The sequence below is a fragment of the Oncorhynchus clarkii genome, chromosome 17 (assembly GCF_045791955.1).
Source record: "Oncorhynchus clarkii lewisi isolate Uvic-CL-2024 chromosome 17, UVic_Ocla_1.0, whole genome shotgun sequence".
Classification (NCBI taxonomy): Eukaryota; Metazoa; Chordata; class Actinopteri; order Salmoniformes; family Salmonidae; genus Oncorhynchus; species Oncorhynchus clarkii.
In genome coordinates, this window is record NC_092163.1 from 33828221 (window position 1) to 33853419 (window position 25199).

Genomic DNA, 25199 nt, shown 5'->3' on the forward strand with positions numbered 1-25199 from the left:
GTCAGCACATAGGGCTCAGCCCTGCATGTAGAGACTAACACCCAGGGCAAGCTGCCCACTGCCTCAGAATACGCTATCTTATTATTGTAGTGGTATCATTTATTATGTAATGCTTTTGTTTCTAACCAGAGTGAACAGGTTGAATTCACATGTGAGGGCTGTAAAGGCCTCCACGCCTCAAAGGTGGAGCAGTTCCACACACTGCCTCTGTGAGTTGTCCCTTTATAACCTCTCATAGTACTAGCAGTGTTTAATGTCCTGAGCCTTTAGGAGTAGTTACCTTCCTGAGCAGGTTGTAGGACTTAGAGGTGAGCACCACCAAACAAATTTCACTCATCTGTTATTTTGTTGACTGGTTTCATTGTCTGTCTGTTCATCTCTCTTCCTCTCTGTTTCTGGGCAGTGTGCTGGTTCTGCATCTGAAGAGGTTTGGAGGACCTGGGGGGTTGGAGAAGCTGGAGGCTCCTCTTTTGTTTCCTTCGGAGCTGAGGCTCTCCACCCTCTGTGGGGACATGGTGCCACACCTGCACAGTGCCAGCCCACAGGCCCTCACCAACCAGGCCCCCAGCATCCAGGGGTCCATCCCCCAGACCCTCGCCAGCCAAGTCTCCAGCCCACCTGGAGCGGCCAAAGACAGCGTCCTCTGCTGTTCAGGTAGGTCATGGCACCATAACACTATTCTTGCTCCAACACCACACAAACCACCCACTCCCAAAACGGTCCTGCTGACAGAGAAGCTGGAAGCTGCAATTTAAAATGTTTCTCAGATATCTTTAGTGATGTATGGGAGCTGTTTTAGACCAGAGCAATTCAGACAAGTGACCACGTTTTCACAGCTCTTGATATGTATATTTGACCCCTCAGATTCAAAGGAGCAGGAAAGAGGGAAAGTGTTGCTGACTGCCTCAGTGGTGAGAAGAGAGAGAGAGTGAAACCAGTGAAAAATAAGTTATGACAGGACACTGAGATAGTTATGAAGAGTACACGATGTAGTAGACCTGTAGTAGACTAGTACTATAGTAGACTGTAGACAGTGTGGTGGACTGTAGAGGAAATGAGAATTCTATGATCACATGTGTTTTCTTACAGAAGCAGAAGCCAGTACAGTCAGTGAATGGTTACTACCAGCTGACTGGCGTAGTCTCTCATTTGGGAGGCTCCGCAAACTCCGGTAAGTAAATACCATCAAACACACACATGCAGATGCACAATACATATGACATCAGCTGAATTCCAAATCACTCCCTTCTCCTTGGATCTCAATTTGCATGTTCACGTGTGCCTCTGCCGTATACACAAGCATCCCAAAGCTGAGGGAGTGAAAATTATCGAGGGTGAGGGCCAGGGATCATCAACTAGATTCGGGTCCATTTTTTTTCTTAGCCAGATGGGAAGGGGTGTGGAACAAAATTACTAAAATTTGTAGACTGCAAATATACCGTAGGAAGGCCAAACAGATATAATATTTGACTCATTTCAAACCTTGCTTACATTTGTGTACAACCACATATATCTCTTTATTGTGCGTGGGAACACTTTGAAACAGATTTCCAAAATAAAAATCACTTGGAGCTGATTTGCTGGTGTTTTTACAGTCTTTTAACAATTACGTTTTATTTTGTCAGAAAACATAGGGGCCAAATAAAATCACCCTTGGACCAAATTTGTCCCGCGGGCCGCCATTTGTGGAACCCTGGGGTAGGGGATAATTAGACCCTCCAACAGCCATTTTGGCCAAGCGAGCAAGGCTGCAGGCTTCAGAGTGAAGTGTCATCCCAACAAGCACTGCAATATGTTTAGAGTTTACTCAATTTAATTCAAAAGAATGGAGAGGCATGCCTAATTATATGCCATGTGTATTTGTTTATCTCTGATTTCAAAACTTGACACATGTAAAAGATAAAATACCTCCCAAATGAACTGTTTAACTGTTACGAAACACTCTATTATCCACAATAGCCTGACCCTTGACCTCTAGTCTGTCTTCCTTGTTCCACAGGGCACTACATTAGTGACATATTGCATGCCAGTGGAAACTGGTTCTGCTGTAACGACAGCCAGGTGTCAATGTCCAATGAAGCCACTGTGCTGAGGACCAGAGCCCGGAGTGCCTACATGCTCTTCTATATGTTCAGGTAATGTTTACTCTCACCATCTATATTCTTGTGTTGCTATTTATGTGTACGGTTCCTTTCACCCTACAGGGCAATAGAGCGGGAGGCCCCAGCACACAGGGCCTAACAGGGCCACCAGCATCAGCCCCAGCCTAAACAGGGGCAGCACCTGGACCAGCCTCCAAACACTCAGACCTGTCTCAACAGGGGTGGTACCAGGCCCAGCCTCAAAACCCCCAGCCCAGCCTCAACACTCACACACCTGCCTCGAAAGGGGTAGCACTTGGCCCAACATCAACAACCCCGAGCCCAGCCACAACAGGGGCAGCACTGGGCCCAACATCAACACACCCAGCCCAGCCTCAACATGGGAAGAACCAGGCCCAGTCTCAACATGGGCAGAACAAGACCCAGCCCCAACACCCTCAGACTTGCCTCAATGATGTGATTGAGATGCTTAATATCAACGATGTTTACAATGACGCCACACCCTTACTGTACCATTGTGACCTGTCACTATTAAATGTGGTGTGACGTGACATACTGTCTTTTCTTATCTCACGTACACTCCTTTACGTATTTATTTGACATTGAAGCTACAACTTTTCAGTTGGCTCTATACGCCAGCGTTTTGGATTGGAGATCAAATGTTTCATATGTGGTGACTGTACAGAATGTCACCTTTAATTTAATAAATGGTAAATAATGTTGAGTGAGAAAGTTACAGAGGATCATACCCCCAAGACATGCTAACCTCTCACCATTACCAATAATAGGGGAGGTTAGCATTTTATATCATATCCCCAAGACATGATAACCTCTCACCATTACCAATAATAGGGGAGGTTAGCATTTTATATCATACCCCCAAGACATGCTAACCTCTCACCATTACCAATAATAGGGATGTTAGCATTTTATATCATACCCCCAAGACATGCTAACCTCTCACCATTACCAATAATAGGGATGTTAGCATTTTATATCATACCCCCAAGACATGCTAACCTCTCACCATTACCAATAATAGGGGAGGTTAGCATGTTATATCATACCCCCAAGACATGCTAACCTCTCACCATTACCAATAATAGTGGAGGTTAGCATTTTATATCATACCCCCAAGACATGCTAACCTCCCACCATTACCAATAATAGGGGGGTTAGCATTTTTGGGGGGGTATGATATTTATACCTCTGTAACTTCCTCACTCATTTATTCACAATTCATTCATGATTGTCTTTAATCATGGTATTCTATTCTTATTTACAATAAAAATGACCCCAAAGTTACACAATACATTATTTACCATTAATTACTATTACATTTCCATTTTAGTCATTTAGCAGACTTACAATTAGAGCATTCATGTTTAACATACAGTGACTTAACACACACCCCTAGACTTCTTACACATGTTGTTGTGTTACAAACTTAATTTAAAATGCAGTAAATGTATTTTTTTCTCTCACTCAACTACACAAAATACCCCATAACGACAAAGTTAAAACATATTTTTAGAAATGTTTGCAAATGTATTGAAAATTAAATATAATATAGAATTTACATAAGTATTCACGTCCTAAGTCAATACTTTGTAAAAGTTTTCAATACTCCATATATTGATGGACCCTGGTCAAAAGTAGTGCACTATACAGGGAATATGGTGCCATTTGAGACGTGCCCTTAATGACATTATTCACATTCTATGTAGGTCTTATGTACTGCATCTGTCCTGAAAACACAGGCCACTTTTCATCCATGGATATAAGGTTGGGTTAGGGTTAAGGTAATGGTCAGTTTTGGGTTTGGTCTATCATCTGGTTGTAGTTGGATGCTGGTCAGAAAAGTCCCTCATGTTGGGTATAATACCTACTTTTTTAAGTGTGTGTCTCCCCCTACTGGCTGTTTTCTACAAGCTCTGTTTCTTCCTTCTATTACTGTGACCTTGACCCATAGAGATAGATAGAGAACTCATCTTTATTTGTTCCATTATAGCTCAATTCCATAGTGAAACCAAACCAGTTGACAAACTTGACTACTTTGAAATGGTGGAAGGATGGTGGAAACCCAGATTTTCTTCTCAGAGGACAGGAAGTAGAAACTGCAGTCAACGTATCTCCATTCCTCTTGACAATGCTGCTCTGTTGAAGAGCAAAGGTGAACATATTGAGAAAGTTAGCAAGTATCATTATACTCAAACCCATATATATACACACTATTGCTGTTGATTTTACTTCTAATTAACCACAGTTTATATCTCACCTATATCACAAAAAGCTTTGCCTGAGATGGCCTCTCAAGTCAGGTTGTTGTAACTGGTCTGTCTCTTTAGTCAGGTTGTTGTAACTGGTCTGTCTTTTTAGTCAGGGTGTGGTAACTGGTCTGTCTCTGTAGTCAGGTTGTTGTAACTGGTCTGTCTTTTTAGTCAGGGTGTGGTAACTGGTCTGTCTCTGTAGTCAGGTTGTTGTAAATGTTCTGTCTCTGTAGTCAGGTTGTTGTAACTGGTCTGTCTCTTTAGTCAGGTTGTTGTAACTGGTCTGTCTCTGTAGTCAGGTTGTTGTAACTGGTCTGTCTCTGTAGTCAGGTTGTTGTAACTGGTCTGTCTCTTTAGTCAGGGTGTTGTAACTGGTCTGTCTCTTTAGTCAGGTTGTTGTAACTGGTCTGTCTCTGTAGTCAGGTTGTTGTAACTGGTCTGTCTCTGTAGTCAGGTTGTTGTAACTGGTCTGTCTCTTTAGTCAGGGTGTGGTAACTGGTCTCTCTCTGTAGTCAGGGTGTTGTAACTGGTCTCTCTCTTTAGTCAGGTTGTTGTAACTGGTCTGTCTCTGTAGTCAGGTTGTTGTAACTGGTCTCTCTCTTTAGTCAGGTTGTTGTAACTGGTCTGTCTCTTTAGTCAGGAGTCATAATGGTTATATAAGAGAAAAATGCTTCCTTGATGGATCAGCTACTTGTTAAAACTCAGTTTCTTATTGCTACTGTAAGTGAGAGGCCTTTAAAAACAGACTGTGCAGTAGACAGCAATGTTCCCTCTAAACCGCGCATATGAGTGGCCGCTCACTTCCTCCAGGAGTGCTGCGCAGAAGAAACGCCATGCTACACAGAGGTGGAAGAGATTGAACTTCACCGAGTTCAACCCCATTAGTTTGCACTATAAAGATCAATGTTTTTTTCTGTGATCGAATCTATATCCTATCAGCCCCTTTTCAATGCAACAAACCAAAACAAATATAACTTTGCAAGATTGAGTCTGTGATTTTGTTTAGGGCAGACCCAGAGCACAACGGAGTATAATTTTATTGGCAGGGGTTGCCCACCAGTGGTCGTTCAATCACACCAGAGTGAATGTGCATTTCACATCAGTTCAGATCACAGCGCAGAATCGCTCAAGTGCACATTTCTTGATTTTCTTTGCTAGTTGATGAGTTATTAGCCTGCTTCCAACTCACACCCTCAAACACATAGATCCCCTGAATGCAGCTCACTTTCCAGCCCCCTTTCCAGCTCACACTCTCAAACACTTACATCCCCTGAATGCAGCTCACTCTCCAGATCCCAATCACCTAAATTCTAATCACCTGTTCACTCACCTGTATGTAATTATCACACACTATTCAGTTCAGTTCTTTGCATCCTATCACTGTGAGGTATTGTTTGTTTTGTCAGTTCCACAATAAATGTTTGATTTGTTCGATAAAGTCCATTTATGTCCAAATACTTCCTTTTTGTTTGTGTGTTTAGTACACAATCCAAACTCACGAGGCGCGGGCAAGTCCAGGCGAAAGTTCAGATGAAAAGTCATATTACAGTTCGTAGAAACATGTCAAACGATGTATAGAATCAATCTTTAGGATGTTTTTAACATAAATCGTCAATAATGTTCCAACCGGAGAATTGCTTTGTAGAAATCCGATGTAAACGCAGGTCGCTCACGTGAGCGCACGTGATCAGCGTGTGTGATCAGCTCATGGCACTCTCGCAGAGCCCTCTATCCAAATCTATATATATGTATTTGGACATAAATGGACATCGTTTGACATGTTTTGGATAGATTTGGATATATGTGCATATATTAGGAACTGGGCCTGAGTAGCAGGTAGTTTACTCTGGGCACCCTATTCATCCAAGCTACTCAATACTGCCCCCCAGTCCCAAAGAAGTTAATATTTCACTACTCATTGATGATGAGCCCTCGAGGACAGAAAAATTGCGACCAAGGTGATGGTGAGAGCTTCGAAAGAGATATATTTTATCAGGTGCTTGACAGTCTCACAGCTAAGCTGCAGAGGTGTTTTTCAAAGAAGAATTGCGAGATCATGCAAGGGGTCCTGTTTGCCTTTGACCTTTGAGTCAGATTTAGAGGACATCAATCATGAGTTTCATCAAACCAAGCGGCTTCTTGATAGGAGAGAAAAAAGTGGAAGGGACAGACCGTCTACTTTCCTTGACTTTGTTGTGTTTCTAGAACCTTCTAAGGATGTCTTCCATGAGCTATTTCGATGCTGTAAGATTTCTGTTGTTACACCAGTCAGCAGTGCTTCCTGCGAGAGAAGCTTCTCAGCTTTACTGATTAAAACCCACCTCAGGACAACAATGGTTGAGGTTAAGTCACCTCGGAATTCTCAGTGTTGAGTCAAGGAGGGCAGGCTCCCCCAACACGGATGAGTTTGTGATACATTTTGCCAGTTCTCACCAGAAAAAAATCTGTGTCTTTGTTATTCTTATTATTAAAGTGATAATCATCGGTTAATAATTGGACTCACTTGTTTTTTAATAAGCATAAGCCTATGGCAAATCACATGACATGTTTCTAATAAAAAATAATGAAGAATAATTTTACAGAGTTCAGTATGTCTACATTCTCTCCTCTTAATCTAAACACAACAATTATTTGTCTTATTTTTTCTCTCTTCCTCATTCTCTTAATTTTCTTCTTCCTCCTCTGTCTCTCTCTGACACTAAGGCTCTATCTCAATTCGTCTTCCTAGATTCCTCTCCTCCTTTCTCTTCTCCTCCTTCTCAACCCTATTAGAGGAGAAGATCCAAGGTCCATCCCCTAGGATTGTATTGTCCAATGTGTTTTGAGACAGAGGGGAGGAGAGAAGATGTGAGGAGGAATCAAGTAAGGGTGCATTAAAAAAGAACCCGTAGGCAAGTCTGTAATACAACTATTTAATCTCTTTGGTATGTTCATCTCTCACTTTAACCAATAGGTGGAATCATCACTTAACCATTCAGCACTGTATCCAACCAACATAATAATCATAATCCACATGATCAACATAATAACTATGAGAGAGAGAGAGAGAGAGAGAGAGAGAGAGAGAGAGAGAGGTTATTGTTACACCTCTTTCTCACAGATCCAGTTATGATTTGTGCCACAATTGTCATCGTACCATGTCTGTACAGGATCAGCTTGTCTATAGTATATCTCAACACAGTCCTCCTGCCCAGGGAACAGACCACCATTATTAGGCTGTCCTTTCCCCCAGTACCTAAACAACACAGAACACAGAAAACCAGACAGTCAGACACTGGTGAAAACATCCTCCTCAATTATAGACACGGTCCTATGTTTTTACAGTTTTAAAGAAACACTCTGTAAGATGTAATCAAGAATGGAACATTAACAATGACATGTATTTTTTATATAATAACATTTTAATCTAAAAATATGACTTGATTTCTAAGATACATCTCTAGTTCTCATTGAATAACATTCATAAGTAGAAACATACATTTTGATGAATATGATTGGAAGCAAAATATCATTGTTGTTTTGTATCTCCATTTCACAGGGTAAAATGGTCAAATCTCTCACCCTGTGGTCAGTGTGGTGCCATCCACCCACTTCCAGATCCCCTCAGTAACAGAGTCATTTAGACCAATCCAGACTCTCAGGTGGAGGTTCAAGACAAATGTCTGTTGTTGAGAAAGATTAAGATAATGTCACCCTTAATATATTTATAAAACACTGCAAACATATTAGTGTACTGATGAAAAGTATACCTACTCTCTCTCTCTCTCTCTCTCTCTCTCTCTCTCTCTCTCTCTCTCTATCGCTCTCTCTTTCTCTCTCTCTCTCTCTGCTGTTTATGATCACGAGGTCTGCTCCTCTCCCCTTACAGTCCTGTCTGTTCTCTCTCTCACCTGTTCCTCTCTACTGTTTATGATCACGAGGTCTGCTCCTCTCCCCTTACAGTCCTCTCTGCTCTGCTTCCAGGTTTTCTCCTCAGTAGACAGGAAGTACAAACTGGAGTCAAAGTATCTCCATCCCTCCTGACAATGCTGCTCTGTTGAAGAGCAAAGGTGAACACATTGAGAAACTTAGTCAGTATCTCTATACTCAAAAACCCATTGATATGTAATTATTATAATTTATCACAGTTTATATCTCACCTATCACAAAAAGCTTTGCCTGAATATGGCCTTTCTCTGTAGTCAGGTTGTTGTATCTGGTCTGTAGCTGGTCTCTCTCTTTAGTCAGGTTGTTGTATCTGGTCTGTAACTGGTCTCTCTCTTCAGTCAGGTTGTTGTATCTGGTCTGTATCTGGTCTCTCTCTCTAGTCAGGTTGTTGTATCTGGTCTGTAACTGGTCTCTCTCTTCAGTCAGGTTGTTTTATCTGATCTGTAACTGGTCTCTCTCTTTATTCAGGTTGTTGTATCTGGTCTGTATCTGGTCTCTCTCTTTAGTCAGGTTGTTGTATCTGGTCTGTATCTGTTCTCTCTCTCTAGTCAGGTTGTTGTATCTGGTCTGTAGCTGGTCTCTCTCTTCAGTCAGGTTGTTGTATCTGATCTGTAGCTGGTCTCTCTCTTTAGTCAGGTTGTTGTATCTGGTCTGTAGCTGGTCTTTCTCTTTAGTCAGGTTATTGTATCTGGTCTGTAGCTGGTCTCTCTCTCTAGTCAGGTTGTTGTATCTGGTCTGTAGCTGGTCTCTCTCTTCAGTTGCGTTGATTTTAAAAAGGGAGAAACTCTGGAACAGGTTATTCCTTTTATCCTCAAAATCTTTGATGACTCTGTTATCTATAAAGTATAAACACATAGTTACTAAGTAAAACACCTGGTAAATAGGCTTAGTAACCAGCACTTCTTACAATTAGGTGATAAGCAATGAACTTGGAGACAAACTCACAGTAGACAGACAGGCCTATGATCCCAGCCAGTAGAACACACAGCAGCCCCAGAAACACTGCAGCAACTAGGAAGGGTCTCTTCACTGATCTATTAGGCTCTGTGGACACATACAAGAGACTTTAATGTTTTTTTTTTGTGTGTGTGTGTGTGTGTGTGTGTGTGTGTGTGTGTGTGTGTGTGTGTGTGTGTGTTTGTGTGTGTGTGTGTGTGTGTGTGTGTGTGTGTGTGTGTGTGTGTGTGTGTGTGTGTGTGTGTGTGTGTGTGTGTGTGTGTGTGTGTGTGTGTGTTGTGTGTGTGTGTGTGTGTGTGTGTGTGTGTGTGTGTGTGTGTTTGTGTGTGTGTGTGTGGGTGTGTGTGTGTGTGTGTTACCTGAGTGCTGGGCTCCTGGTCCATTATTAGGAGCAGTGTCTGCTGTCTCTTCTCTCTTGGTGTTGGTCTCACCGTCTCTCAGGGTGTCTGCACTGATGTAGATATCTACAATCCTCTCCTCCATCTCACCTCTGTCAAATTTGACATTCTTGTTCATATCTGGCTCAGCATAGATGACCTTTGACATCTTTAACAGTACCTAAGTATTTCTTTCTATGTAGGTCTACTATACATTAAGTCTCTGATTCTAGAATTAATGTGGTGGTCTTCCAACTTGGCTGCCAGGAGGCGTCGTACATCAACTGCAAGCCCTCTATACGTTAATTCTCTGCTTCTTGTGGTATCTCTGAATCCTCTGTGTGTCTCTGTCTGTGTGACTCCTATAGGTGTTAACTCTAGGGAAGTATCAACAAAATGACACCGGTAGTTGTGGCTATGCTAATGCAAAAATATAACAAGTTTGCACACTGTGTTTGTGCTTGTGAGAGATTGTTCCAGTGGTTATTGTTAAACCATTTTCTGCAGAACAATATAAATCATTCCATGTCTCTACATGGTCATCTTGTCCAGAGTATATCTCAAAACATTCCTCCTGCCCAGGGAATGGGACTTGCTATTTGTGATGATGGACAGGACACTATCATACCAGGAAGATATAGATCATAGAGGGGAAGTGGAGAACAAAGACTAGCTGTTAACATATATTACATATCATATGTAACAGCCCCAAGATAATTCAGGGAGTTTCCAGAACTCCTCCTTCCTTTCACCTTTCTGCTGATTTGGACCCTCTGTTTACTCCCAAATATACATCAACATGTTCAGGAGGTCCAGGACTACAAACATGGGTCATTATAATGACCAGACAATAGATTTTTCACCACAAGATTACACCAAGTGGTTATTGAGGGTGGGTATGCTTAACCAGTGAGGATCAACCTGATTGGTTGAGGAGTTTTTGAGTGACAGCTGGTTGAACCACTGGAAATATCCACTTCCCTTCCCTCTTTTGGGACCCATATAAGGTAACAACAGTCAAATATGAGCATTTGATATTGTGCTTATATGTAACTTGACAACAAAGACTGACTGTTAAATATTATTAAGTAACATTCTTTGATATCTCTACTACACTCATTGATTGGTGATACAGTCCCCTCCTTCCTATACAGTGTATGTAATGGTGGTTTGGTACTGTTGAGAATGTCATCACCAGGCCTGAATTGGAGCATGTAAATATCTGTAGAATATATTTTAATTGAATATTATGTAAATGCACAAAGTCAAATGTACTGAATTAATGTTGAATGAAGCTACAAGAAGCAAATTAAGACTTTTATTAAAATGATACCACAAAGAAATACAACAATAGGTGTGTGTGTGTGTGTGTGCGTTAGTGTACGTGCATGCATGTGTTCGAGCGCATGTCTGAATGAGGGTGTGTGATGGTGTGTGTGTGAGAGAGAGAGACAGACAGAGAGAATGAGAGAGAATGAAGGAGGAAGTTGTTTGCACTCTAGGCTACTGTATGTGTTACAGTATGTTGTCATGGTGATGTTAAAGCACTTTCTCACAAATCCAGTTGAGTTTGATGCCACATGACAAGTCATTCCACGCCTCCAGATGACTCTGATTGTTACGTATGTGAACACAGTCCTCCTCACCATATTCTGGTTTGCCATCACCATTATCAGGCTGATGTGGAGACCAGTACCTACGGGGTTAAAAACAGTCAGATATCATGGTTAATACCAGTACCTACAGGGTTAACAACAGTCAGACATCATGGTTAATACCAGTACCTACAGGGTTAAAAACAGTCAGATATCATGGTTAATACCAGTAGCTACAGGGTTAAAAACAGTCAGATATCATGGTTAATACCAGTACCTACAGGGTTAACAAAAGTCAGATATCATGGTTAATACCAGTACCTACAGGGTTAAAAACAGTCAGATATCATGGTTAATACCAGTACCTACAGGGTTAAAAACAGTCAGATATCATGGTTAATACCAGTAGCTACAGGGTTAAAAACAGTCAGATATCATGGTTAATACCAGTACCTACAGGGTTAACAAAAGTCAGATATCATGGTTATTACCAGTACCTACAGGGTTAACAACAGTCAGATATCATGGTTAATACCAGTACCTACGGGGTTAAAAACAGTCAGATATCATGGTTAATACCAGTACCTACAGGGTTAAAAACAGTCAGATATCATGGTTAATACCAGTACCTACGGGGTTAAAAACAGTCAGATATCATGGTTAATACCAGTACCTACGGGGTTAACAACAGTCAGATATCATGGTTAATACCAGTACCTACAGGGTTAATAACAGTCAGATATCATGGTTAATACCAGTACCTACAGGGTTAACAACAGTCAGATATCACAGTTAAAACATCACAATCCTAAATAATGTACAGAAATGTTTCAGCTTAAATTCAACTTTGTTGACTGCTGCGATTAATTACAATAATCTGTATAAATAAAGGCTGAATAAACTGAAAATTGGAGCCTTATTGTCAGAGTAGTTATCATCTCTAACTCTGTGGTCAGTGTTGGTCTATCAGTTGAGTATGGAGAACCTAGAGTATGAACAACACAGAGAATCAGTCCTTCTCCTTACACTGTGGTCAGTGTTATTAGAGCAGTAGTGTATTACCTTGGGGTGGTCAGTGTTATTAGAGCAGTAGTGTATTACCTTGGGTTGGTCAGTGTTATTAGAGCAGTAGTATATTACCTTGGGGTGGTCAGTGTTATTAGAGCAGTAGTATATTACCTTGGGGTGGTCAGTGTTATTAGAGCAGTAGTGTATTACCTTGGGTTGGTCAGTGTTATTAGAGCAGTAGTATATTACCTTGGGTTGGTCAGTGTTATTATAACAGTAGTATATTACCTTGGGGTGGTCAGTGTTATTATAACAGTAGTATATTACCTTGGGTTGGTCAGTGTTATTATAACAGTAATATATTACCATGGGTTGGTCAGTGTTATTATAACAGTAATATATTACCTTGGGGTGGTCAGTGTTATTAGAGCAGTACTATATTACCTTGGGGTGGTCAGTGTTATTATAGCAGTAGTATATTACCTTGGGTTGATCAGTGTTATTATAACAGTAGTATATTACCTTGGGGTGGTCAGTGTTATTATAGCAGTAGTATATTACCTTGGGTTGGTCAGTGTTATTATAACAGTAGTATATTACCTTGGGTTGGTCAGTGTTATTATAACAGTAGTATATTACCTTGGGGTGGTCAGTGTTATTAGAGCAGTAGTATATTGCCTTGGGGTGGTCAGTGTTATTATAGCAGTAATATATTACCTTGGGTTGGTCAGTGGGGTGCCGTCCACCCATATCAAGTTCCCCTCAGTAACAGAGTCAGTCAGACCAATCCAGACTCCCTTGTTGAGGTTGAAGAGAAACTCCTGTTGTTGAAAAAGATAAATAAATATTCTCTCTCTCTCTCTCTCTCTCTCTCTCTCTCTCTCTCTCTCTCTCTCTCTCTCTCTCTCTCTCTCTCTCTCTCTCTCGCTCTCTCGCTCTCTCTCTCACCTGTTCCTTATCACTGTTTATGATCACCAGGTCTGCTCCTCTCTCCAGACAGTCCTCTCTGCTCTCCTTCCAGGTTTTAGTATCATCAGACAGGAAGTACCAACTGGAATCAAAATTCTGCCAGCCTTTGGGACAGGATACTTAAGTAAAAAAATTCAGCACACAATAAAGTGTGTGGGATTAATGAAAATGTACTATTGTATGTTTACTCACCGAGATTGGTAAGCCTCCCACTAAGAAAATCTCTCTCAGTCTGTAGCTGGTCTCTCTCTTTAATCAGAAGGCTATAACTGGCCTGTAGTTGGTCTCTCTCTTTAGTCAGGTTGTTGCAACTGGCCTGTAGCTGGTCTCCCTCTTTAGTCAGGTTGTTGTAACTGGACTGTAGCTGGTCTTTCTCTTCAGTCAGATTGCTGTAACTGGCCAGCAGCTGGTTTCTCTCTGTTGAGTTGTGATGATCAATGACTCCATCTGTAAAAGGGAAAAGTTTATCAAACATGTAACTAAAACACCATTGATGATTAAGTATAATTAAGTAGGCTCCTTAATTCTCAGTGACAACATACTAAACTTACAGTAGAGAGACAGGCCTATGATCGCAGCCAGTAGGAGAACACACAGCAGCCCCAGACACACTGCAGCAACTCCAGAGGGTCTCTTCCACCACTGAACATGTACTGAATCACAAATGATTAAAGATCTTTGGTAATGTGTTTTACTGTATCATCCAGGATTGAGACAAATAAAGCTAGAGTTCTACAGGGTTATCACACCTGTATTTGTTTGTGTGCTTATGTGTGTGTGTGTGTCCGTGCAATCTTACCTGAAGCAACAACTCCATCTCTTGTACTGGGCTTGAAGGCATTTACGTTGGCATATAATTGGCCATCAATGTCTGTGTTCTTCATTGTATCAGGCTCATCGTCTTCAAATCCATCTGAGATTTCATAAACTTCCTCTGACATCTTAACACACTGGTGGTCCAATACAGTACCTTCTACTTATCTCAGCTCCAATATACGTCTGTATCTATGTGTTCTCTCTGGACTGTCCTGCATCTGTGTGACTTATTATAGTGATACATGTTTTAAACAGTTAACCACAGTGAAGAGGAAACTGTCAAATCAACACCACACTGGTCATCACGTGACTTGCACCAGCCAATCTAAACATGTATGTTTCCCACAGCGCTCATCAGTATTAAACATGTGTTTCAACTGAAGTGATAATATAATACATGATATGACTCCCACCAGCCTTAGTGTGGTAATATAATACATGGTATGACTCCCACCAGCCTTGATAATATAATACATGATATGACTCCCACCAGCCTTAGTGTGATAATATAATACATGACATGACTCCCACCAGTCTTAGTGTGATAATATATTACATGATATGACTCCACCAGCCTTAGTGTGATAATATACTACATGATATGACTCCCACCAGCCTTAGTGTGATAATATAATACATTATATGACTCCCACCAGCCTTAGTGTGATAATATAATACATGATATGACTCCCACCAGTCTTAGTGTGATAATATAATACATTATATGACTCCCACCAGCCTTAGTGTGATAATATAATACATGATATGACTCCCACCAGTCTTAGTGTGATAATATAATACATGATATGACTCCCACCAGCCTTGATAATATAATACATGATATGACTCCCACCAGCCTTGATAATATAATACATTATATGACTCCCACCAGTCTTAGTTTGATAATATAATACATGGTATGACTCCCACCAGCCTTAGTGTGATAATATAATACATGATATGACTCCCATCAGCCTTAGTGTGATAATATAATACATGATATGACTCCCACCAGTCTTAGTGTGATAATATAATACATGATATGACTCCCACCAGCCTTAGTGTGATAATATAATACATGATATGACTCCCACCAGCCTTAGTGTGATAATATAATACATGATATGACTCCCACCAGTCTTAGTTTGATAATATAATACATGATATGACTCCCACCAGCCTTAGTGTGATAATATAATACATGATATGACTCCCATCAGCCTTAGTGTGATAATATAATACATGATATGACTCCCACCAGTCTTAGTGTGATAATATACTACATGATATGACTCCCACCAGCCTTAGTTTGATAATACAATACATTATTTTCAGTTAAGTCAGTTAAGAACAAATTTTTTTTTTCAATGACGGCCTAGGAACAGTTGTTTAACTGCCTGTTCAGGGGCAGAACGGCAGATTTGTACCTTGTCAGCTCGGGGACCTTTCGATTACTAGTCCAACGCTCTAACCACTAGGCTACCCTGCCGCCCCTCTTAGTTTTATAATATAATACATGATATGACTCCCACCAGTCTTGGTTTTATAATATAATATGATATATATGATGTATGTGTGACTCCATATATGATGTATGTGTGAATTCACAGGGTCACAATTTGGGATGTGTTAAAATAAATTTGTATCCTGTTAATTGACATATACACTACATATATCCTGACTGAGTTTACAGCACCCCCAGCCTTCAAATGGAGAGCAGATTATGGATCTCACTCTGTGACTGGTGGTGTGGGGGGTAGTTGCCCCTTGACGCTGATCTTAGGTCAGTTTTGCATTTCCACCACAAATGGTTATGGTTAGGATTGGGTGAGATAAACCTGATCCTAGATCTGAACCTAGGGGAATCTTCCTTCCGTGGTGTGACCGGCAACCATTGGCCATCTACAGTAGGGGTCTTTTTTTATCTATGCTGACTGTGAAGAGTTACTCAGAATGAAAAAGCAGAAGTTCTGACAATATCTCCGTAGTTTCAGTTTGGCAGATTTAATAGAATAGAAAGAAGAATTAAAACCCTTCACATGTATTATGACAAAAAGTTTATATATACACCCTGTCTTTTAGTACAACATAACATATACATACTGGTTACATCTTGGTGACAGAGAACTAGGTGGACTTAGTACTAACTACAGGTACAGCTGTAGTGTTGGTGACAGAGACCTGGGTTGATGTAGTACTAACTACAGGTACAGCTGTAGTGTTGGTGACAGAGACCTGGGTTGATGTAGTACTAACTACAGGTACAGCTGTAGAGTTGGTGACAGAGACCTGGGTGGATGTAGTACTAACTACAGGTACAGCTGTAGTTTTGGTGACAGATACCTGGGTGGATGTAGTACTAACTACAGGTAAAGCTGTAGTGTTGGTGACAGAGACCTGGGTGGATGTAGTACCAACTACAGGTACAGCTGTAGTGTTGGTGACAGAGACCTGGGTGGATGTAGTACTAACTACAGGTACAGCTGTAGAGTTGGTGACAGAGACCTGGGTGGATGTAATACTAACTACAGGTACAGCTTCACCACACTGTCTGTGTGGGTGGACCATTTCAGTTTGTCCATGATGTGTAAGCCGAGGAACTTTAAACTTTCCACCCTCTCCACTACTGTCCCGTCGATGTGGATAGGGGGCTGCTCCCTCTGCTGTTTCCTGAAGTCCACAATCATCTCCTTTGTTTTGTGGACATTGAGTGTGAGGATATTTTCCTGACACCACACTCCGAGGGCCCTCACCTCCTCCCTGTAGGCCGTCTCGTCGTTGTTGGTACTGGATGGCAGGAAGCTTGGCCCCGGTAATGTACTGGGCCTTTCGCACTACCCTCTGTAGTGCCTTGCGGTCGGAGGCCGAGCATTTGCCATTCCATGCAGTGATGCAACCCGTCAGGGTGATGACTAAAGTGACTTATTACACATTTTCAAATCTGACTTCTCTATGTGGCCGTGTATGGAAATGGTCTTTCTGGGCCAAGCGTCCCTTATACTGCAGTACCGAAACAAAACTGTATTAGCAATCGTAATCGTGCTTCTAGACCAGAACCCTGGTAACTTGGAGGAGACGCCTGGTAGCCCGTTCTGGGGAGTGGTTAAACCTGTCTCCTGTAGGGAGGGAGGGAGGGACGGAGAAGGGGGGAACACAGAGAGGGGAAAGATAGAGAGAGAGAGAGAGAGAGAGAGCTTAGTCAGACAACTGATGTAGCTGATAAGAACTGGTAGCTTAAACAACCAATTCCTTTCATATCAGGGTGAGAGGATATGAGAAAAGGAGGCCATTTTAGAGTTTTGAAACAAGACCCTTACCTTGCTTACAACGGAGAGACGCAGGAATGTGTTGTTCAAGTCTGTGGCTCCAGCAGTCTCGGCCTCGATGGTCAGGGTTATATCCGTTCCTGACAGATATGAAGAGAGAGACAAGATAAAGACCAGTTACAACAACCTAACTGAAGAGAGAGACAAGATACAGACCAGTTACAACAACCTGACTGAAGAGAGAGACCAATTACAGACCAGTTACAACAACCTGACTGAAGAGAGAGACAAGATACAGACCAGTTACAACAACCTGACTGAAGAGAGAGACCAGTTACAGACCAGTTACAACAACCTGACTAAAGAGAGAGACCAGCTACAGTCCAGTTACAACAACCTGACTAAAGATAGAGACCAGCTACAGACTGAGAGAGATTTTCTTAGTGGGAGGTCTACCAATCTCAGTGAGTAAACCTACAGTAACTTATTAACATTAATCCCTCACACCTTATCGTGTGTCTGTATTCTTTCATTAAGTATCCGCCATTCCTCATCATATCGCCATTCCTCATCTGTGGTGGAAGGTGGTCGTACTATAGCGGTGTTTGTCAGAACATGAGACAGCCCCAAAATTGCTCTTCTTACAAAAATGTCTGTGTGGTCTGAGCGGTTTGTCTTACAAACTAACATGAACACATTGTGGAAAGGAGAGATTCTGCAGAACTGTCCTAGCAGGTCGACCAGCTTCCTGATTGAATGTGATTGAATACTTAGAACAGTTTCGCCTGCAGTTCGTCACTGACAGAGATCAGAAAAGTACTGAGAGGACAAACACACAAGCACCTACACACACAGAGACACGCACACACACACAAACATATTTAAAGTCCCCCTTTAAATCTTCTGATTAAGATGCCGACAGAGGAAAGGATTGTGTGATGTTTTCTCTCCTCCTGTGGAATAGAGTAGAGCTGTAGAGTTGTATAATAGTTAATCTAGGTCGATGTCATGTGGAACAGTGGAATCAGTGCAGAGAGAGTTGTGTCATTAGATATAACCAGTATGTATGTATATGTTATGTTGTACTGAAAGACAGGGTGGAAATATGAACTTTTTGTCATAATACATGTGAAGGGTTTTTATTCTTCTTTCTGTTCTACTAAATCTGTCAAACTGGAACAATGGAGATGTTGTCAGAACTTCTGCTTTTTCATTCTGAGAAACTATTCACAGTCAGCATAGATAAAAAAAGACCCCTACTGTAGATGGCCAATGGTTGCCGGTCACACCACAGAGGGAAGTTTCCCCTAGGTTCAGATCTAGGATCAGGTTTCTCTCCCCCAATCCTAACCATAACCATGTGTGGTGGAAATTCAAAACCGACCTAAGATCAGCGTCTAGGGATAACTTCCCCCCACACCACCAGTCACGGAGTGAGAGCCATAATGTGCTCTCCATTTGAAGGCTGGGGGTGCTGTAAACTCAGTCAGGATATATGTAGTGTATATGTCAATTAACAGGATACAAATTTATTTTAGCAGATACAAAATTGTGACCCTGTGAATTCACAAATACATCATATAGCATGATATAGAGTCATTTAATGTATTATATGATCAAACTAAGGCTGGTGGGAGTCATATCATGTATTTTATTATCACACTAAGGCTGGTGGGAGTCATATCATGTATTATATTATAACTAAGGCTGGTGGGAGTCATATCATGTATTATATTATAACTAAGGCTGGTGGGAGTCATATCATGTATTATATTATCAAACTAAGGCTGGTGGGAGTCATATCATGTATTATATTATCACACTAAGACTGGTGGGAGTCATATCATGTATTATATTATCAAACTAAGGCTGGTGGGAGTCATATCATGTATTATCTTATCACACTAAGGCTGGTGGGAGTCATATCATGTATTATATTATCACACTAAGGCTGATGGGAGTCATATCATGTATTATATTATCACACTAAGGCTGGTGGGAGTCATATCATGTATTATATTATCAAACTAAGACTGGTGGGAGTCATATCATGTATTATATTATAAATAAGACTGGTGGAGTCATATCATGTATTATATTATCAAACTAAGACTGGTGGGAGTCATATCATGTTTTATATTATAACTAAGGATGGTGGGAGTCATATCATGTATTATATTATCACACTAAGACTGGTGGGAGTCATATCATATATTATATTATCACACTAAGGCTGGTGGGAGTCATATCATGTATTATATTATTACACTAAGACTGGTGGGAGTCATATCATGTATTATATTATCACACTAAGGCTGGTGGGAGTCATATCATGTATTATATTATCACACTAAGGCTGGTGGGAGTCATATCATGTATTATATTATAACACTAAGACTGGTGGGAGTCATATCATGTATTATATTATCACACTAAGGCTGGTGGGAGTCATATCATGTATTATATTATCAAACTAAGGCTGGTGGGAGTCATATCATGTATTATATTATAACTAAGGCTGGTGGGAGTCATATCATGTATTATATTATCAAACTAAGGCTGGTGGGAGTCATATCATGTATTATATTATCACACTAAGGCTGGTGGGAGTCATATCATGTATTATATTATCACACTAAGTCTGGTGGGAGTCATATCATGTATTATATTATAACTAAGTCTGGTGGGAGTCATATCATGTATTATATTATCAAACTAAGGCTGGTGGGAGTCATATCATGTAGTATATTATCACACTAAGGCTGGTGGGAGTCATATCATGTATTATATTATAACTAAGGATGGTGGGAGTCATATCATGTATTATATTATCACACTAAGGCTGGTGGGAGTCATATCATGTATTATATTATCACACTAAGACTGGTGGGAGTCATATCATGTATTATATTATCACACTAAGGCTGGTGGGAGTCATATCATGTATTATATTATCACACTAAGGCTGGTGGGAGTCATATCATGTATTATATTATAACTAAGGATGGTGGGAGTCATATCATGTATTATATTATAACTAAGGATGGTGGGAGTCATATCATGTATTATATTATCAAACTAAGGCTGGTGGGAGTCATATCATGTATTATATTATCACACTAAGGCTGGTGGGAGTCATATCATGTATTATATTATCAAACTAAGACTGGTGGGAGTCATATCATGTATTATATTATCAAACTAAGACTGGTGGGAGTCATATCATGTTTTATATTATAACTAAGGATGGTGGGAGTCATATCATGTATTATATTATCACACTAAGACTGGTGGGAGTCATATCATATATTATATCATCACACTAAGACTGGTGGGAGTCATATCATGTATTATATTATAACTAAGTCTGGTGGGAGTCATATCATGTATTATATTATCACACTAAGACTGGTGGGAGTCATATCATGTATTATATTATCAAACTAAGGCTGGTGGGAGTCATATCATGTATTATATTATCACACTAAGGCTGGTGGGAGTCATATCATGTATTATATTATCACACTAAGGCTGGTGGGAGTCATATCATGTATTATATTATCACACTAAGGCTGGTGGGAGTCATATCATGTATTATATTATCACACCAAGGCTGGTGGGAGTCATATCATGTATTATATTAACACACTAAGGCTGGTGGGAGTCATATCATGTATTATATTATCACTTCAGTTGAAACACATGTTCAATACTGATGAGCGCTGTGGGAAACATACATGTTTAGATTGGCTTGTGCAAGTCATGTGATGACCAGTGTGGTGTTGATTTGACAGTTTCCTCTTCACTGTGGTTAACTGTTTAAAACATGTATCATTATAATAAGTCACACAGATGCTGGACAGTCCAGAGAGAACACATAGATACAGACGTATATTGGAGCTGAGATAAGTAGAAGGTACTGTATTGGACCACCAGTGTGTTAAGATGTCCGAGGAAGTTTATGAAATCTCAGATGGATTTGAAGACGATGAGCCTGATACAATGAAGAACACAGACATTGATGGCCAATTATATGCCAATGTAAATGCCTTCAAGCCCAGTACAAGAGATGGAGTTGTTGCTTCAGGTAAGATTGCACGGACACACACACACACATAAGCACACAAACAAATACAGGTGTGATAACCCTGTAGAACTCTAGCTTTATTTGTCTCAATCCTGGATGATACAGTAAAACACATTACCAAAGATCTTTAATCATTTGTGATTCAGTACATGTTCAGTGGTGGAAGAGACCCTCTGGAGTTGCTGCAGTGTGTCTGGGGCTGCTGTGTGTTCTCCTACTGGCTGCGATCATAGGCCTGTCTGTCTACTGTAAGTTTAGTATGTTGTCACTGAGAATTAAGGAGCCTACTTAATTATACTTAATCATCAATGGTGTTTTAGTTACATGTTTGATAAACTTTTCCCTTTTACAGATGGAGTCATTGATCATCACAACTCAACAGAGAGAAACCAGCTGCTGGCCAGTTACAGCAATCTGACTGAAGAGAAAGACCAGCTACAGTCCAGTTACAACAACCTGACTAAAGAGGGAGACCAGCTACAGACCAGTTACAACAACCTGACTAAAGAGAGAGACCAACTACAGGCCAGTTATAGCCTTCTGATTAAAGAGAGAGACCAGCTACAGACTGAGAGAGATTTTCTTAGTGGGAGGTTTACCAATCTCGGTGAGTAAACATACAATAGTACATTTTCATTAATCCCACACACTTTATTGTGTGCTGAATTTTTTTACTTAAGTATCCTGTGTGGTAAATTGAAATAAATTCATGTTTTCATCTTGTAGAACAAACCTGTCCCAAAGGCTGGCAGAATTTTGATTCCAGTTGGTACTTCCTGTCTGATGATACTAAAACCTGGAAGGAGAGCAGAGAGGACTGTCTGGAGAGAGGAGCAGACCTGGTGATCATAAACAGTGATAAGGAACAGGTGAGAGAGAGAGCGAGAGAGCGAGAGAGAGAGAGAGAGAGAGAGAGAGAGAGAGAGAGAGAGAGAGAGAGAGAGAGAGAGAGAGAGAGAGAGAGAATATTTATTTATCTTTTTCAACAACAGGAGTTTCTCTTCAACCTCAACAAGGGAGTCTGGATTGGTCTGACTGACTCTGTTACTGAGGGGAACTTGATATGGGTGGATGGCACCCCACTGACCACCCCAAGGTAATATACTACTGCTCTAATAACACTGACCAACCCAAGGTAATACACTACTGCTCTAATAACACTGACCAACCCAAGGTAATACACTACTGCTCTAATAACACTGACCAACCCAAGGTAATACACTACTGTTATAATAACACTGACCACCCCAAGGTAAAAACTACTGCTCTAATAACACTGACCAACCCAAGGTAATATACTACTGTTATAATAACACTGACCACCCCAAGGTAATATACTACTGCTCTAATAACACTGACCACCCCAAGGTAATATACTACTGCTCTAATAACACTGACCACCCCAAGGTAATATAGTACTGCTCTAATAACACTGACCAACCCCAAGGTAATATACTACTGTTATAATAACACTGACCAACCCAAGGTAATATATTACTGCTCTAATAACACTGACCAACCCAAGGTAATATATTACTGCTCTAATAACACTGACCACCCCAAGGTAATATATTACTGCTCTAATAACACTGACCAACCCAAGGTAATATACTACTGCTCTAATAACACTGACCAATCCAAGGTAATACACTACTGCTCTAATAACACTGACCACCCCAAGGTAATACACTACTGCTCTAATAACACTGACCACAGTGTAAGGAGTAGGACTGATTCTCTGTGTTGTTCATACTCTAGGTTCTCCATACTTAACTGATAGACCAACACTGACCACAGAGTTAGAGATGATAACTACTCTGACAATAAGGCTCAAATTTTCAGTTTATTCAGCCTTTATTTATACAGATTATTGTCATTGATGGCAGCAGTCAACAAAGTTGAATTTAAGCTGAAACATTTCTGTACATTATTTAGGATTGTGATGTTTTAACTGTGATATCTGACTGTTGTTAACCCTGTAGGTACTGGTATTAACCATGCTATCTGACTGTTTTTAACCCTGTAGGTACTGGTATTAACCATGATATCTGACTGTTGTTAACCCTGTAGGTACTGGTATTAACCATGATATCTGACTGTTATTAACCCTGTAGGTACTGGTATTAACCATGATATCTGACTGTTATTAACCCTGTAGGTACTGGTATTAACCATGATATCTGACTGCTTTTAACCCTGTAGGTACTGGTATTAACCATGATATCTGACTGCTGTTAACCCTGTAGGTACTGGTATTAACCATGATATCTGACTGTTGTTAACCCTGTAGGTACTGGTATTAACCATGATATCTCACTGTTGTTAACCCTGTAGGTACTGGTATTAACCATGATATCTGACTGTTGTTAACCCTGTAGGTACTGGTATTAACCATGATATCTGAATGTTTTTAACCCTGTAGGTACTGGTATTAACCATGATATCTGACTGTTTTTAACCCTGTAGGTACTGGTATTAACCATGATATCTGACTGTTGTTAACCCTGTAGGTACTGGTATTAACCATGATAGCTCACTGTTGTTAACCCTGTAGGTTCTGGTATTAACCATGATATCTGACTTTTGTTAACCCTGTAGGTACTGGTATTAACCATGATATCTGACTGTTTTTAACCCTGTAGCTACTGGTATTAACCATGATATCTGACTGTTTTTAACCCTGTAGGTACTGGTATCAACCATGATGTCTGACTGTTGTTAACCCTGTAGGTCCTGGTATTAACCATGATGTCTGACTGTTGTTAACCCTGTAGGTACTGGTATTAACCATGATATCTGACTGTTTTTAACCCTGTAGGTACTGGTATTTACCGGGATATCTGACTGTTATTAACCCTGTAGATACTGGTAATAACCATGATATCTGACTGTTGTTAACCCTGTAGGTCCTGGTATTTACCATGATATCTGACTGTTTTTAACCCTGTAGGTACTGGTATTTTCTATGATATCTGACTGTTGTTAACCCTGTAGGTACTGGTATTAACCATGATATCTGACTATTTTTAACCCTGTAGGTACTGGTATTAACCATGCTATCTGACTGTTTTTAACCCTGTAGGTACTGGTATTAACCATGATATCTGACTGTTGTTAACCCTGTAGGTACTGGTATTAACCATGATATCTCACTGTTGTTAACCCTGTAGGTTCTGGTATTAACCATGATATCTGACTTTTGTTAACCCTGTAGGTACTGGTATTAACCATGATATCTGACTGTTTTTAACCCCGTAGGTACTGGTCTCCACATCAGCCTGATAATGGTGATGGCAAACCAGAATATGGTGAGGAGGACTGTGTTCACATACGTAACAATCAGAGTCATCTGGAGGCGTGGAATGACTTGTCATGTGGCATCAAACTCAACTGGATTTGTGAGAAAGTGCTTTAACATCACCATGACAACATACTGTAACACATACAGTAGCCTAGAGTGCAAACAACTTCCTCCTTCATTCTCTCTCATTCTCTCTGTCTGTCTCTCTCTCTCACACACACACCATCACACACCCTCATTCAGACATGCGCTCGAACACATGCATGCACGTACACTAACGCACACACACACACACACACCTATTGTTGTATTTCTTTGTGGTATCATTTTAATAAAAGTCTTAATTTGCTTCTTGTAGCTTCATTCAACATTAATTCAGTACATTTGACTTTGTGCATTTACATAATATTCAATTAAAATATATTCTACAGATATTTACATGCTCCAATTCAGGCCTGGTGATGACATTCTCAACAGTACCAAACCACCATTACATACACTGTATAGGAAGGAGGGGACTGTAT

General features: G+C 40.5%; 4 protein-coding genes and 1 pseudogene across 4 annotated transcripts; 3 read left to right on the top strand and 2 right to left on the bottom strand.

Annotated features, from left to right (window-relative positions):
• The window catches only part of LOC139369405 (cingulin-like), a 55234-nt pseudogene extending 37475 nt beyond the window's left edge, over window positions 1-17759 (top strand).
• On the top strand, window positions 1050-2527 carry LOC139369715 (uncharacterized). The gene is made up of 3 exons (XM_071108974.1): window positions 1050-1171; window positions 2000-2135; window positions 2205-2527. The coding sequence occupies exons 1-3, from the start codon at window positions 1066-1068 to the stop codon at window positions 2239-2241; spliced, it is 279 nt and encodes a 92-aa protein (XP_070965075.1). The 5' UTR covers window positions 1050-1065; the 3' UTR covers window positions 2242-2527.
• LOC139369985 (C-type lectin domain family 4 member E-like) lies at window positions 7454-9802 on the bottom strand. Its single transcript, XM_071109264.1, has 5 exons — window positions 9616-9802; window positions 8512-8589; window positions 8263-8405; window positions 7934-8034; window positions 7454-7607 (listed from the first exon to the last, which is right to left on the bottom strand). Exons 1-5 carry the CDS (start codon window positions 9800-9802, stop codon window positions 7454-7456), a joined length of 663 nt encoding a protein of 220 aa, XP_070965365.1.
• On the bottom strand, window positions 11173-14146 carry LOC139369986 (CD209 antigen-like protein C). Its single transcript, XM_071109266.1, has 7 exons — window positions 14005-14146; window positions 13757-13858; window positions 13522-13652; window positions 13398-13437; window positions 13185-13309; window positions 12954-13057; window positions 11173-11329 (listed from the first exon to the last, which is right to left on the bottom strand). Exons 1-7 carry the CDS (start codon window positions 14144-14146, stop codon window positions 11173-11175), a joined length of 801 nt encoding a protein of 266 aa, XP_070965367.1.
• Window positions 17760-21232: 3473 nt separating the features above from the next.
• LOC139369406 (CD209 antigen-like protein C) lies at window positions 21233-24789 on the top strand. Its single transcript, XM_071108683.1, has 7 exons — window positions 21233-21374; window positions 21521-21622; window positions 21727-21773; window positions 21858-21981; window positions 22119-22243; window positions 22367-22470; window positions 24633-24789. Exons 1-7 carry the CDS (start codon window positions 21233-21235, stop codon window positions 24787-24789), a joined length of 801 nt encoding a protein of 266 aa, XP_070964784.1.
• The last annotated feature ends 410 nt before the right edge of the window (window positions 24790-25199 follow it).